Source organism: Hemibagrus wyckioides, linkage group LG27 (genome assembly GCF_019097595.1).
Source record: "Hemibagrus wyckioides isolate EC202008001 linkage group LG27, SWU_Hwy_1.0, whole genome shotgun sequence".
Lineage (NCBI taxonomy): Eukaryota > Metazoa > Chordata > Actinopteri > Siluriformes > Bagridae > Hemibagrus > Hemibagrus wyckioides.
This window is the reverse complement of record NC_080736.1, coordinates 17,387,059-17,406,086: the sequence shown is the minus strand read 5'-3', so window position 1 is coordinate 17,406,086 and position 19,028 is coordinate 17,387,059. Positions and strand designations below refer to the sequence as shown.

General features: G+C 39.1%; 1 protein-coding gene across 1 annotated transcript in view; it reads left to right on the top strand.

The window, feature by feature from the left end:
* Window positions 1-17,133: 17,133 nt before the first annotated feature.
* The window catches only part of tmem178a (transmembrane protein 178a), a 9,809-nt gene continuing 7,914 nt past the window's right edge, over window positions 17,134-19,028 (top strand). The window contains exon 1 of the mRNA XM_058381339.1: window positions 17,134-17,850. Coding sequence (XP_058237322.1) covers window positions 17,409-17,850 — 442 coding nt within the window. The 5' untranslated portion in view covers window positions 17,134-17,408. The remainder of the gene's footprint in view (window positions 17,851-19,028) is intronic.

The window sequence follows — 19,028 nt, the reverse complement described above, 5'->3', positions numbered from 1 at the left end:
ACACTATAATCACACACACACTATAATCTCACACACACAGAATTGTAATGAAACACACACACACACACACACTATAATCACACACACACTATAATCTCACACACACACTACACACTATAATCAAACACACACACACACAAACACTATAATCACACACTCACTATAATCACAAACACACTATAATCACACACACATACACGATAATCACACACACACACTATAATCACACACTCACTATAATCACACACACACTATAATCACACACACACACACTATAATCACATACACACACATATAATCACACACACACTATAATAACACACATACACTATAATCACACACACTATAATCACACATATACACGTATTATAATCATACACATTATAATCACACACACTATAATCACACACACTATAATCACACACACTATAATCACACACACTATAATCACACATATACACGTATTATAATCATACACATTATAATCACACACACTATAATCACACACACTATAATCACACACACTATAATCACACATACACTATAATCACACACACTATAATCACACACACTATAATCACACACACTATAATCACACACACACTATAATCACACACACTATAATCACACACACTATAATCACACATACACTATAATCACACACACTATAATCACACATACACTATAATCACACACACTATAATCACACACACTATAATCACACATACACTATAATCAAACACACTATAATCACACATACACTATAATAACACACATACACTATAATCACACACACTATAATCACATATACTATAATCACACATACACTATAATCAAACACACTATAATCACACACACACTATAATAACACACATACACTATAATCACACATACACTATAATCACACACACTATAATCACACATACACTATAATCACACACACTATAATCACACACACTATAATCATACACTATAATCACACACACTATAATCACACACACTATAATCACACACACTATAATCACACACTATAATCACACACACTAATCACACACACTATAATCACACACACTATAATCACACATATACACGTATTATAATCATACACATTATAATCACACACACTATAATCACACACACTATAATCACACACACTATAATCACACACACTATAATCACACACACTATAATCACACACACTATAATCACACACACACTATAATCACACACACTATAATCACACACACTATAATCACACATACACTATAATCACACACACTATAATCACACACACTATAATCACACATACACTATAATCACACACACTATAATCACACACACTATAATCACACATACACTATAATCACACATACACTATAATCAAACACACTATAATCACACACACACTATAATAACACACATACACTATAATCACACACACTATAATCACACATACACTATAATCAAACACACTATAATCACACACACACTATAATAACACACATACACTATAATCACACATACACTATAATCACACACACTATAATCACACACACTATAATCACACACTATAATCACACATACACTATAATCACACACACTATAATCACACACACTATAATCACACACACTATAATCACACATACACTATAATCACACATACACTATAATCACACACACTATAATCACACATACACTATAATCACACACACTATAATCACACACACTATAATCACACACACTATAATCACACACACTATAATCACACATACACTATAATCACACACACTATAATCACACATATACACGTATTATAATCATACACATTATAATCACACACACTATAATCACACATACACTATAATCACACACACACTATAATCACACACACTATAATCACACATACACTATAATCACACACACACTATAATCACACACACTATAATCACACATATACACGTATTATAATCATACACATTATAATCACACACACTATAATCACACACACTATAATCACACATTCACTATAATCACACACTCACTATAATCACACACTCACTATAATCACACACTCACTATAATCACACATTCACTATAATCACACATTCACTATAATCACACACTCACTATAATCACACATTCACTATAATCACACACTGAATCATGCACACACTGTAATCACACACACACTATAATCACAGTTACTATAATCACACACACTCACTGTAATCACACACACACTTACTATAATCATGCACACACTATAATCACACACTCACTATAATCACACACACTATAATCACACACACACTATGATCACACACACACTCACTATAATCACGCAGGTACTATAATCACACACACACACACACTATAATCACACACACACACTTACTATAATCACACACTCACTATAATCACACACTCACTATAATCATACACACACATTATAATAACAAACTTACTATAATCACAGACACACTATAATCACACACTATAATCACACACACTATAATCACACACACTATAATCACACACATTCACTATAATCACACACATTCACTATAATCACACACATTCACTATAATCACACACACTATAATCACACACACTATAATCACACACATTCACTATAATCACACACACTATAATCACACACATTCGCTATAATCACACACACTCACTATAATCACACACACTATAATCACACACACTATAATCACACACATTCACTATAATCACACACATTCACTATAATCACACACATTCACTATAATCACACACACTATAATCACACACACTATAATCACACACATTCACTATAATCACACACATTCACTATAATCACACACACTATAATCACACACACTATAATCACACACATTCACTATAATCACACACATTCACTATAATCACACACACTATAATCACACACATTCACTATAATCACACACATTTACTATAATCACACACATTCACTATAATCACACACATTCACTATAATCACACACACTATAATCACACACACTATAATCACACACACTATAATCACACACACTCACTATAATCACACACATTCACTATAATCACACACACTATAATCACACACACTATAATCACACACACTATAATCACACACATTCACTATAATCACACACATTCACTATAATCACACACACTATAATCACACACATTCACTATAATCACACACACTATAATCACACACATTCACTATAATCACACACACTATAATCACACACATTCACTATAATCACACACACTCACTATAATCACACACACACACACACTATAATCACACACACTCACTATAATCACACACACTCACTATAATCACACAACTCACTATAATCACACACACTATAATCACACACACTCACTATAATCACACACACTCACTATAATCACACACACTATAATCACACACACTCACTATAATCACACACACTATAATCACACACACTATAATCACACACTATAATCACACACATTCACTATAATCACACACACTATAATCACACACACTATAATCACACACATTCACTATAATCACACACATTCACTATAATCACACACACTATAATCACACACACACACTATAATCACACACACTCACTATAATCACACACACTCACTATAATCACACAACTCACTATAATCACACACACTATAATCACACACACTCACTATAATCACACACACTCACTATAATCACACACACTATAATCACACACACTCACTATAATCACACACACTATAATCACACACATTCACTATAATCACACACACTATAATCACACACACACACTATAATCACACACACTATAATCACACACACTATAATCACACACACACTATAATCACACACACTCACTATAATCACACGCACTCACTATAATCACACACACTCACTATAATCACACAACTCACTATAATCACACACACTCACTATAATCACACACACTATAATCACACACACTCACTATAATCACACACACTCACTATAATCACACACACTAAAATCACACACTCACTATAATCACACACACTCACTATAATCACACACACTCACTATAATCACACACACTATAATCACACACACTCACTATAATCACACACACTCACTATAATCACACACACTCACTATAATCACACACACTATAATCACACACACTCACTATAATCACACACACTCACTATAATCACACACACTCACTATAATCACACACACTATAATCACACACACTCACTATAATCACACACACTATAATCACACACACTATAATCACACACTATAATCACACACATTCACTATAATCACACACACTATAATCACACACACTATAATCACACACATTCACTATAATCACACACACTATAATCACACACATTCACTATAATCACACACATTCACTATAATCACACACACTATAATCACACACACACACTATAATCACACACACTCACTATAATCACACACACTCACTATAATCACACAACTCACTATAATCACACACACTATAATCACACACACTCACTATAATCACACACACTCACTATAATCACACACTCACTATAATCACACACTCACTATAATCACACACACTCACTATAATCACACACACTCACTATAATCACACACACTATAATCACACACACTCACTATAATCACACACACTCACTATAATCACACACACTATAATCACACACACTCACTATAATCACACACACTCACTATAATCACACACACTATAATCACACACACTATAATCACACACACTCACTATAATCACACACACTATAATCACACACACTCACTATAATCACACACACTCACTATAATCACACACACTATAATCACACACACTATAATCACACACACTCACTATAATCACACACACTCACTATAATCACACACACTCACTATAATCACACACACTCACTATAATCACACAGTCACTATAATCACACACACTCACTATAATCACACACACTATAATCACACACACTCACTATAATCACACACACTATAATCACACACACTCACTATAATCACACACACTATAATCACACACACTCACTATAATCACACACACTATAATCACACACACTATAATCACACACACTCACTATAATCACACACACTCACTATAATCACACACACTATAATCACACACACTCACTATAATCACACACACTATAATCACACACACTCACTATAATCACACACACTATAATCACACCCAGTCACTATAATCACACACACTCACTATAATCACACACACTCACTATAATCACACACACTATAATCACACACACTCACTATAATTACACACACTATAATCACACACACTCACTATAATCACACACACTATAATCACACACACTCACTATAATCACACACACTATAATCACACACACTCACTATAATCACACACACTATAATCACACACACTCACTATAATCACACACACTCACTATAATCACACACACTCACTATAATCACACACACTCACTATAATCACACACACTATAATCACACACACTCACTATAATCACACACACTATAATCACACACACTATAATCACACACACTCACTATAATCACACACACTCACTATAATTACACACACTATAATCACACACACTCACTATAATCACACACACTATAATCACACACACTATAATCACACACACTCACTATAATCACACACACTCACTATAATCACACACACTCACTATAATCACACACACTATAATCACACACACTATAATCACACAACTCACTATAATCACACACACTATAATCACACACACTCACTATAATCACACACACTCACTATAATCACACACACTATAATCACACACACTCACTATAATCACACACACTATAATCACACACACTATAATCACACACTATAATCACACACATTCACTATAATCACACACACTATAATCACACACACTATAATCACACACATTCACTATAATCACACACACTATAATCACACACATTCACTATAATCACACACATTCACTATAATCACACACACTATAATCACACACACACACTATAATCACACACACTCACTATAATCACACACACTCACTATAATCACACACACTCACTATAATCACACACACTATAATCACACACACTCACTATAATCACACACACTATAATCACACACATTCACTATAATCACACACACTATAATCACACACACACACTATAATCACACACACTATAATCACACACACTATAATCACACACACACTATAATCACACACACTCACTATAATCACACACACTCACTATAATCACACGCACTCACTATAATCACACACACTCACTATAATCACACAACTCACTATAATCACACACACTCACTATAATCACACACACTATAATCACACACACTCACTATAATCACACACACTCACTATAATCACACACACTCACTATAATCACACACACTATAATCACACACACTCACTATAATCACACACACTCACTATAATCACACACACTCACTATAATCACACACACTATAATCACACACACTCACTATAATCACACACACTATAATCACACACACTATAATCACACACTATAATCACACACATTCACTATAATCACACACACTATAATCACACACACTATAATCACACACATTCACTATAATCACACACACTATAATCACACACATTCACTATAATCACACACACTATAATCACACACACACACTATAATCACACACACTCACTATAATCACACACACTCACTATAATCACACAACTCACTATAATCACACACACTATAATCACACACACTCACTATAATCACACACACTCACTATAATCACACACTCACTATAATCACACACTCACTATAATCACACACACTATAATCACACACACTCACTATAATCACACACACTCACTATAATCACACACACTCACTATAATCACACACACTATAATCACACACACTCACTATAATCACACACACTATAATCACACACACTATAATCACACACTATAATCACACACATTCACTATAATCACACACACTATAATCACACACACTATAATCACACACACTCACTATAATCACACACACTATAATCACACACACTATAATCACACACATTCACTATAATCACACACACTATAATCACACACACACACTATAATCACACACACTATAATCACACACACTCACTATAATCACACACACACTCACTATAATCTCACACACACTCACTATAATCTCACACACACTCGCTACAATCACACACACACTCGCTACAATCACACACACACTCGCTATAATCACACACACTCGCTATAATCACACACACTCGCTATAATCACACACACTCGCTATAATCACACACACTCTCTATAATCACACACACTCGCTATAATCACACACACTCGCTCGCTATAATCACACACACTCGGTCGCTATAATCACACACACTCACTATAATCACACACACTCACTATAATCACACACACTATAATCACACACACTATAATCACACACACTCACTATAATCACACACACTATAATCACACACACTCACTATAATCACACACACTATAATCACACACACTCACTATAATCACACACACTATAATCACACACAGTCACTATAATCACACACACTCACTATAATCACACACACTATAATCACACACACTCACTATAATCACACACACTATAATCACACACACTCACTATAATCACACACACTATAATCACACACACTCACTATAATCACACACACTCACTATAATCACACACACTATAATCACACACACTCACTATAATCACACACACTATAATCACACACACTATAATCACACACACTCACTATAATCACACACACTCACTATAATCACACACACTATAATCACACACACTCACTATAATCACACACACTCACTATAATCACACACACTCACTATAATCACACACACTATAATCACACACACTATAATCACACACACTGACTATAATCACACACACTGACTATAATCACACACACTCACTATAATCACACACTCACTATAATCACACACACTCACTATAATCACACACACTATAATCACACACACTCACTATAATCACACACACTCACTATAATCACACACACTATAATCACACACACTATAATCACACACACTCACTATAATCACACACACTCACTATAATCACACACACTATAATCACACACACTATAATCACACACACTCACTATAATCACACACACTCACTATAATCACACACACTATAATCACACACACTATAATCACACACACTCACTATAATCACACACACTCACTATAATCACACACACTATAATCACACACACTATAATCACACACACTCACTATAATCACACACACTGACTATAATCACACACACTCACTATAATCACACACACTCACTATAATCACACACTCACTATAATCACACACACTCACTATAATCACACACACTATAATCACACACACTCACTATAATCACACACACTCACTATAATCACACTCACTATAATCACACACACTCACTATAATCACACACACTATAATCACACACACACACACACACACTATAATCACACACACTATAATCACACACACACACTCACTATAATCACACACACTATAATCACACACACACACTCACTATAATCACACACACTATAATCACACACACACACACACTATAATCACACACAGTCTTGATGAAGTAAAGAGATCTTACTCATAAGACTTATATTGAAGTCTCCAGCTTTCATAAATGTCCTTCAGAGGAACATTACAACAGGTCTGATGAGTGACATAGATATTTCATAGTGGACAGATGTTTTGTGTGTGTGTGTGTGTGTGTGTGTTGTACATCTCATTTAAAATGAATGAAGCTGTGATATTGAATTTGAAAAAGCGCTAACGTGTGGATCTGAAATAGATCTGTGTGTGTGTGTGTGTGTGTGTTCATATATAATGCATGCACTTGGAGGTCGTTCTCAGAAATGTCACCATCTGTCGTGTCCAGCAGACTGAAGCATGTGTATGTGTGTGTGGTTCTCCCAGGTATTAAAGTGTGTGTGTGTGTGTGTGTTTGAGTGAGTGTGTGTGTTACTCTAAATATATCTGTGAAGATGGTGCTGATGAAGGTAAAAAGATGATAGCACACATACACACAAGATGCAAGTGTGCTACTGCAGTTTCTCTTCAAGTATATTTGTTATCTTGCTATTAATTTTACCAATAATAATAATAATAATAATAATAATCTCTCTCTCTCTCTCTCTCTCTCTCTCTGACTTCCTGTCCTCCATGTTTCCTTCAGGAAGTCTAGATTTACTTCTTCATCTTACTCCTGTGAGATTCTCCTCCTGATCCTGTTACACTGATGTAGCTGAGGAGAAAACGAAGACCACCGCTGAACTGCTGAATTATTAATGACCAAATGGAGCGAGAACCTTCTCCCCCTCGTGGAAAAGTCGCCTCTGCAGTGCAAAGAGCAGAGAGAGAGAAAACATTGTCACACGGACCAGAGGGTTCAGATGCTAACGCTCTGGATCCCTCTGGATCCCTCAGTCGCGGCACATGAGCAGGACTTTAACACCACCGCTAATTAGCTCCCACACACTCCTGACCCTGTACAGTGAACAAACCCACTAAACACGTGTGACCGTTCTGGGCCACACCCCCTAAAATGGGTTTATTGATTTTAGGAGACTCAGCACAAGCTACGTCATTGTTATACGCTGCAACAAAAAGACATAGGGTTTACAAAGGTATGCTATACGCTACCATCGTGTTTAAAGGTTTAGTGTGTAGGGTTTAGTGTGAAGGGTTTAGTGTTTAAGGGTTTAGTGTGTAGGGTTTAGTGTGTAGGGTTTAGTGTATAAGGGTTTAGTGTGTAGGGTTTAATGTTTAAGGGTTTAGTGTTTAAGGGTTTAGTGTGTAGGGTTTAGTGTATAAGGGTTTAGTGTGTAGGGTTTAATGTTTAAGGGTTTAGTGTTTAAGGGTTTAGTGTGTAGGGTTTAGTGTATAAGGGTTTAGTGTGTAGGGTTTAATGTTTAAGGGTTTAGTGTTTAAGGGTTTAGTGTGTAGGGTTTAGTGTTTAAGGGTTTAGTGTGTAGGGTTTAGTGTTTAAGGCAGGGGTCGGCAACCCGCGGCTCCGGAGCTGCATGTGGCTCTTTCATCCCTCTGCTGCGGCTCCCTGTGGCTTTGGAAAATAAATAATATCAGTATTTAATTTAAATTTATTTTATTTTTGTCCGTTAGTTTTTTAAATGTAATTCTAAATTAGTAGATTATAGTGATCTTGTAACATCAAAATAAAACGTGTTTAATTTTTTGTCACTCAAAATATGGGTCACAACCGCACGATTTATTGAGCTTTTTGACTCCCGGTAGGCCAACCATGGATGAGTCCAGGAGTCCTAAAGTGAATCCAAAAGTGCTACGTGAGCAGGTTCATTTGCTTTCAATGCTGACGAGACTGGTTTACCAGTATGCTTAACATGTGGTGAGAAATTGGCAAACAACAAAAAGTTGAATGTTGCAAGACATTTCCAGAATAAACAAACAGCCTTTGCTGAAAAATATCCGGATGGAGATGAGAAAAAATTCGTTTCGGAACTGATGCGGAAGGTTCAGAAGCAGATGGCATTTTTGGTTTGCTGCAGGTGGATAATTTAAGTTCAGCTTTTTATTTCATAAATACGAGGAGGACTCAAATAGAAACTGAGCATTTTATTTGAAAGTAACCTTAAACACAGCATCTTTTTTTTCAGTGTTGAAAATGTTTTTGTTGCATGCAGAAATAACATAGTTTTCTCTCTAGCAGTTCACTGATTTCATAAATGCAACACACTATAGTTGTTTTTATACATAGCATAAAGGTAAAAAATAATATATGCAGTGTTATCTTCATTTTAGATCAGTGGAACGATTCTTTTCAAAGTCACTCACTGAAATGAATCGAGTCAGTGATTCCTTTTGAGTTAGTTCGTTTTGAAAAGTGATTTTTATATAGCCCTCGTTTCCTATACAAACTCTAATCATGGTGGGAAATAGTGTTTAATAATTTAATGAGTATAGTTACGTACTGCTATGTTATGGCGTCAGTTTTATTAACCAAAAATTAAATATGCTAAATGTTAAAGTATCCAAATGGAATAAAAATAAATATCTTAAATAAAACAACCAAACTGAACAAAAATGCAAAATGTGCAAAAAGTATAACTACATACATAAAGTGCTTTGCTTATAAACTGGCATTTAAGAATTAAAAGAATTTAAGTCAGCTTACGCACTTAGGGGGTGCTGAGACTAGAATCAGCTGAATCAGTCTATAACCGACTCCACGACTCCACTGAGAATCAGCTGAATCAGTCTATACCCGACTCCGCGAGTCCACTGAGAATCAGCTGAATCAGTCTATACTCAACTCCACGAGTCCACTGAGAATCAGCTGAATCAGTCTATAACCGACTCTGTGAGTCCACTGAGAATCAGCTGAATCAGTCTATACTCGACTCCACGAGTCCACTGAGAATCAGCTGAATCAGTCTATAACCGACTCCGCGAGTCCACTGAGAATCAGCTGAATCAGTCTATAACCGACTCCGCGAGTCCACTGAGAATCAGCTGAATCAGTCTATAACCGACTCCGCGAGTCCACTGAGAATCAGCTGAATCAGTCTATAACCCGACTCCGCGAGTCCACTGAGAATCAGCTGAATCAGTCTATAACCGACTCCGCGAGTCCACTGAGAATCAGCTGAATCAGTCTATAACCGACTCCGCGAGTCCACTGAGAATCAGCTGAATCAGTCTATAACCGACTCCGCGAGTCCACTGAGAATCAGCTGAATCAGTCTATAACCGACTCCGCGAGTCCACTGAGAATCAGCTGAATCAGTCTATAACCGACTCCGCGAGTCCACTGAGAATCAGCTGAATCAGTCTATAACCGACTCCGCGAGTCCACTGAGAATCAGCTGAATCAGTCTATAACCGACTCCGCGAGTCCACTGAGAATCAGCTGAATCAGTCTATAACCGACTCCGCGAGTCCACTGAGAATCAGCTGAATCAGTCTATAACCGACTCCACGACTCCACTGAGAATCAGCTGAATCAGTCTATACCCGACTCCGCGAGTCCACTGAGAATCAGCTGAATCAGTCTATAACCCGACTCCGCGAGTCCACTGAGAATCAGCTGAATCAGTCTATAACCGACTCCGCGAGTCCACTGAGAATCAGCTGAATCAGTCTATAACCGACTCCGCGAGTCCACTGAGAATCAGCTGAATCAGTCTATACTCGACTCCACGAGTCCACTGAGAATCAGCTGAATCAGTCTATAACCGACTCCGCGAGTCCACTGAGAATCAGCTGAATCAGTCTATAACCCGACTCCATGAGTCCACTGAGAATCAGCTGAATCAGTCTATAACCGACTCCACGAGTCCACTGAGAATCAGCTGAATCAGTCTATAACCGACTCCGCGAGTCCACTGAGACTCAGCTGAATCAGTCTATAACCCGACTCCACAAGTCCACTGAGAATCAGCTGAATCAGTCTATAACCGACTCCGCGAGTCCACTGAGAATCAGCTGAATCAGTCTATAACCCGACTCCGTGAGTCCACTGAGAATCAGCTGAATCAGTCTATAACCGACTCCACGAGTCCACTGAGAATCAGCTGAATCAGTCTATAACGGACTCCGCGAGTCCACTGAGACTCAGCTGAATCAGTCTATAACCCGACTCCACAAGTCCACTGAGAATCAGCTGAATCAGTCTATAACCGACTCCGCGAGTCCACTGAGAATCAGCTGAATCAGTCTATAACCCGACTCCACGAGTCCACTGAGAATCAGCTGAATCAGTCTATAACCCGACTCCACGAGTCCACTGAGAATCAGCTGAATCAGTCTATAACCGACTCCGCGAGTCCACTGAGAATCAGCTGAATCAGTCTATACTCGACTCCACGAGTCCACTGAGAATCAGCTGAATCAGTCTATAACCGACTCCGCGAGTCCACTGAGAATCAGCTGAATCAGTCTATAACCAACTCCGCGAGTCCACTGAGAATCAGCTGAATCAGTCTATAACCTGACTCCGTGAGTCCACTGAGAATCAGCTGAATCAGTCTATAACCCGACTCCACGAGTCCACTGAGAATCAGCTGAATCAGTCTATAACCCGACTCCACGAGTCCACTGAGAATCAGCTGAATCAGTCTATAACCGACTCCGTGAGTCCACTGAGAATCAGCTGAATCAGTCTATAACCAACTCCGCGAGTCCACTGAGAATCAGCTGAATCAGTCTATAACCCGACTCCACGAGTCCACTGAGAATCAGCTGAATCAGTCTATAACCCGACTCCACGAGTCCACTGAGAATCAGCTGAATCAGTCTATAACCCGACTCCACGAGTCCACTGAGAATCAGCTGAATCAGTCTATAACCGACTCCGTGAGTCCACTGAGAATCAGCTGAATCAGTCTATAACCAACTCCGCGAGTCCACTGAGAATCAGCTGAATCAGTCTATAACCCGACTCCACGAGTCCACTGAGAATCAGCTGAATCAGTCTATAACCCGACTCCACGAGTCCACTGAGAATCAGCTGAATCAGTCTATAACCGACAACGTGAGTCCACTGAGAATCAGCTGAATCAGGGATTAGTGTGTAGGGTTCAGTGTTTAAGGGTTTAGTGTGTAGGGTTTAGTGTTTAAGGGTTTAGTGTGTAGGGCTTAGTGTTTAAGGGTTTATTGTGTAGGGTTTAGTGTTTAAGGGCTTAGTGTGTAGGGTTTAGGGTTGAAGGGTTTAGCATTTAAGGGTTTATTGTGTAGGTTTTAGTGTTTAAGGGTTTATTGTGTAGGGTTTAGTGTTTAAGGGCTTAGTGTGTAGGGTTTAGTGTTTAAGGGTTTAGCATTTAAGGGTTTATTGTGTAGGTTTTAGTGTTTAAGGGTTTAGTGTTTAAGGGTTTAGTGTTTAAGGGTTTATTGTTTAAGGGATTAGTGTGTAGGGTTTAGTGTTTAAGGGTTTAGTGTGTAGGGCTTAGTGTTTAAGGGTTTATTGTGTAGGGTTTAGTGTTTAAGAGTTTAGTGTGTAGGGTTTAGTGTTTAAGGGTTTATTGTGTAGGGTTTAGTGTTTAAGGGCTTAGTGTGTAGGGTTTAGTGTTTAAGGGTTTAGCATTTAAGGGTTTATTGTGTAGGTTTTAGTGTTTAAGGGTTTAGTGTTTAAGGGTTTAGTGTGTAGGGTTTAGTGTGTAGGGCTTAGTGTTTAAGTGTTTATTGTTGTAGAGTTTAGTGTTTAAGGGTTTATTGTGTAGGGTTTAGTGTTTAAGGGTTTATTGTGTAGGGTTTAGTGTTTAAGGGTTTATTGTGTAGGGTTTAGTGTTTAAGGGTTTATTGTGTAGGGTTTAGTGTTTAAGGGTTTATTGTGTAGGGTTTAGTGTTTAAGGGCTTAGTGTGTAGGGTTTAGTGTGTAGGGTTTAGTGTTTAAGGGTTTATTGTGTAGGTTTTAGTGTTTAAGGGTTTAGTGTTTAAGGGTTTAGTGTTTAAGGGATTAGTGTGTAGGGTTTAGTGTTTAAGGGTTTAGTGTGTACGGTTTAGTGTTTAGTGTGTAGGGTTTAGTGTTTAAGGGTTTATTGTGTAGGTTTTAGTGTTTAAGGGTTTAGTGTTTAAGGGATTAGTGTGTAGGGTTTAGTGTTTAAGGGTTTAGTGTGTAGGGTTTAGTGTTTAAGGGTTTAGTGTGTAGGGTTTAGTGTTTAAGGGTTTAGTGTTTAAGGGTTTAGTGTGTAGGGTTTAGTGTTTAAGGGTTTAGTGTTTAAGGGTTTAGCATTTAAGGGTTTAGTGTTTAAGAGTTTAGTGTGTAGGGTTTAGTGTTTAAGGGTTTAGTGTGTAGGGTTTAGTGTTTAAGGGTTTAGTGTTTAAGGGTTTAGCATTTAAGGGTTTAGTGTTTAAGAGTTTAGTGTGTAGGGTTTAGTGTTTAAGGGTTTAGCATTTAAGGGTTTATTGTGTAGGTTTTATTGTTGCAGGGTTTAGTGTTTAAGGGTTTAGTGTGTAGGGTTTAGGGATTAGGGAATTTACAGTGTGAAGGAATTACAGTGTAGAAATTCCCTCAGCTACACCTCTGTGTGAAGTGTGTGTTGTGTAGAGTGTGTTTATGTGGAGCCTCAGTGTTCATCACAATGTTCTCAGTGCTGATTAAAGAGTGAGCGAGCGAGTTGCTTTAACATATCAATGCTAACGTGTTTGAGTGAGCACTGTGTTTGAGCGGGAGAGCGGCAGGTACACATCTGTCCATCAGCTGGAGTATCGATCCCTCTATGAAACAAGAGCAGGACAAACAAACCTTGCTGATCCTCAAAGGCTTCAACATCCAGTCCCACAGCAGCAGGAGACACTCCGTGTGCTCAGTGCAGCTCGCAGACTTAACGTCTCCATCAGGACACTGACTGACCACACAGACATCGCTTACGGAGAAAAACATGAGAACACCACCTTCATTCCTTACCACTGCTCAGGGAAGTGAAAGAGAAAGAAAGAGAGAAAGATGTTTTCTTCCAAAACATTAACACTAGGATGCACTAATCCACTTTTACTGTTTGTGTCAACATCAAAACTTTCAATACTGACCCGATACTGACCTTATACTAATCTGATCCGATATCGAGCTTAACACTGGACTTTATCTGCTTCATTAATCAGTGTCTCTGCATGTGTTTATCAGGGTGTTAGACTGAGTAAACAGACACTGCAACCACAGATGCGGTGTTTTACCCACTGCTCCCGCAGGAGAGCCCACATGAGAACCCACACTGCATTAACTAAACCCTTTAATACAGTACTTCCGGTGCTGCTTCTGTAACTAACACACTGAGCAAAGCAGTGAGGGAGGGGCGCGTGATTACCTCTCTCAGAGCAGGTTATGATTTATTTATGCATTACGGGAGCTGAACAGATGAGTGTTTACCGCTGTGTTTTCAGCGCAGACCGCACGCGCAGACGGTGCTCTCTCTCTTTCTCACACACACTCACTCACTCTCTCTCACACACACAGACACACTCTCTCTCTCTCTCTTTCTCACTCTCTCTCTCTCACACACACACACACACACACACAGACTCTCTCTCTCTCTCACACACACACACACAGACTCTCTCTCTCTCTCTGCGGTGCTGATGAGGCGATTTCTCCCCGAAATCGAGGTTGGACTTTCAGTCGCGTGCGACACACCCAGCGCTACTGTTGGCACCGTACAGCACCAACTACCATGCCCCCCTCCCTCCAACCGACGGTAGTATGCACGTGACTACCCTTCTACACCCATCGAACTAAAAAAGACGTGAGCCGCATGAAAAGGACAGAGATTAAATAAAGCTTTAGCTATCACATCTTCAGGGGGTACCTCAAGAAAAAAAGAGAGCGCGCGCTCACTGATCACTCACTCGAAAGAGTCGATTCTTTCGAATGTACCAGGTATGGGTGAGTCGAAACAGTGAATCGGATTCCGCGCTCAGAGAGATGGTGTTGAGTTTGGAGCCAACACTAATGCTACATTTTATTTATTAGCCGATGTAATATTTTAATATTTATAAATCTTATAATTTTAGTCGTTACTTATATCCTTTATTACTTATATCCAAGATTTGAGTCATTTCTTGGGATTTTCTAAGAAACATACCAAACAGTGTCATTATTCATTATACACAAAGATTTAATGGTTTAAAACTCGTCCTTAATGTTCATCCTAAGCCCGATACCTTAAACACCCTGCATGCTAACCTGCTCAGGTAACCTGCCTGCCTGATCAACATTACCCTGCGCCATCATTACCATGATCATGATCAGCTATAAAGTGAGCTACACGGTTTACAGCAGGACACTGAAGAGGTCAGGGTTTTAAATAAAAGTGTTCTAGACCCGTCATGGAGAGAATGTGGAGATACACGGAGTAACACACGGAGTAACAAATACAGGCTTCTGAATCGATTCTTTTGATTCACTCTAAAAGATTCGTTCAAAATGAGAGAGAGAGAAAGAACCGATTCCTCTCTCGGTGCGCATACTCACGAGACTGCGAGAGAGAGAGAGAGAGAGAGAGAGAGACGCAGATGCACTGTATTCAGCAGCGCGAGGTCACGGGGCGGAAAAAAACAGCACGCGGGCTGCGGACGCAGTAAATAGACAGAAACGAGAGAAAAGGATGCTTTAATCATCACGCGCCCTGAGGAAGACAGACAGACAGACAGAGAGAGAGAGAGAGAGAGAGAGAGAGAGAGAGAGAGAGAGGATGGCCGATTTTCGGTGAGCGCGCGCTGATGTTCGCACCATGGAGAAACGGTCTCTCGTGACGGCGGCGAGCTTTTGCATGAGCGTCCTCGCGCTCGTGCTGCTGGTCACCGCCATCTTCACGGACCACTGGTACGAAACGGACACTCGCAGACACAAGCGGAACTGCGATCGGTATGGAGCCGAGTCCAATGACCAGAAGAACCGTGAGATGCCCATCTATCACCTGCCGCTGGTGGACAGTACCGGGAGCGGGGGCGGGGGCGGAACCGGGGGCTCGCGCCGGAACAGCGTGGCGCTCATGAAACCGATTCACGTCGGGAGTCGCGAGGAGGAGCTGCTGGAGAACTGGAGGGCGATTCTGGGCATGGGCATCCTGGAGACCGAATGCGGCCGCCCGCTCTTCCCCACGCACTCCGGTCTGTGGAGGAAATGCTACTTCCGGGGCGTGGACCCGGACATCGACCGGCTCATTTCAAAGGGTAACCCCACTGTTAGCGCCATGCTAATGCACTAGACTACAGTACACACACGGAGCAATGACTTCTTTATACACCTTTCACTTTGTCTTTATATAAAAAAAATAAAAATAAAATGTGTTCAGTTTAGGAAAAAGAAAACATTTATTATTTAAAGTGTAAACAGAATAAAGTGTGAATGTAATCTCGAACAATACTGAGAGAGTGTGGGAACATGCCTGTACATCTCCCTTCATCAAAAAGGGCAGAAACTGTGAATAAACATAATACACAAACATCATCAGTTTCATCCTCACATATCACTAACTTTTGCTAGCTGATAAACTAGCTCACAACTAGCTAGCAACAGGACTGGGACTTCAGCCAGCCTCACTTTCCCACTGCTCATATACCAGGGTCAGTGTTACCATGACAACTAACAGTTTAATAGTTTATCACACAGGTGCTACAGCTAAATGTTTCTATCTACCACATCATTATCCTCCAGTAATTTGCATGTCTGATATGATAGGTTCAAAGTGAGTTATTTTGTGACATCATAACCTGAGGTTTAGCTCCACCTCAAAATCAGCTTCATCCAGAAGGACTGAGAAAGTCTCAGCTTTCACTGGGAAAAATTCTATATTTAGTACAAAGTGAGTTCAGTGTGTAGATGTGAAAGATTTCTGACAGAGAGTCGCTTCACGTCTCCATAGCGACGAGTCAGTGTGTGTTTCAGAGCTTTTACCCAGACCAGCGGTGAAAGGGTTACGGCACAGCGCCGCCCAATTCTGGATCCTGATTGGGAGTTTAAACGTCTTTGTGCTTTCTCAGCTGAGACAAGCTGAGATTTTCCCTTATTAAGAAGAGAGGGAATAAAGAGAGAGAGAGACTGGTGAGGGGATGAGTGTTTATAGCTGCTATAACATAAGTGACAACAGGAACACACTCACTTCACCAGCGTTCCAGTGAGAAATTTAAACTATAAACGGATAAAAAGTATGAAGAAATAATTACAAGAAATAAGATGGCCCTGTGTGTGTGTGTGTGTGTGTGTCTTGGGTTTGGAGCTAGATGGCGAAGGTGACAGGAGGAAGTCGATATAGATTATGTTGATGAGATGATGCTGGATTAAAGATGGAGATGTGCAGAGTCACTCACAGAGTCCTGACGACCTTCAGCAGCCACACACACACACACAC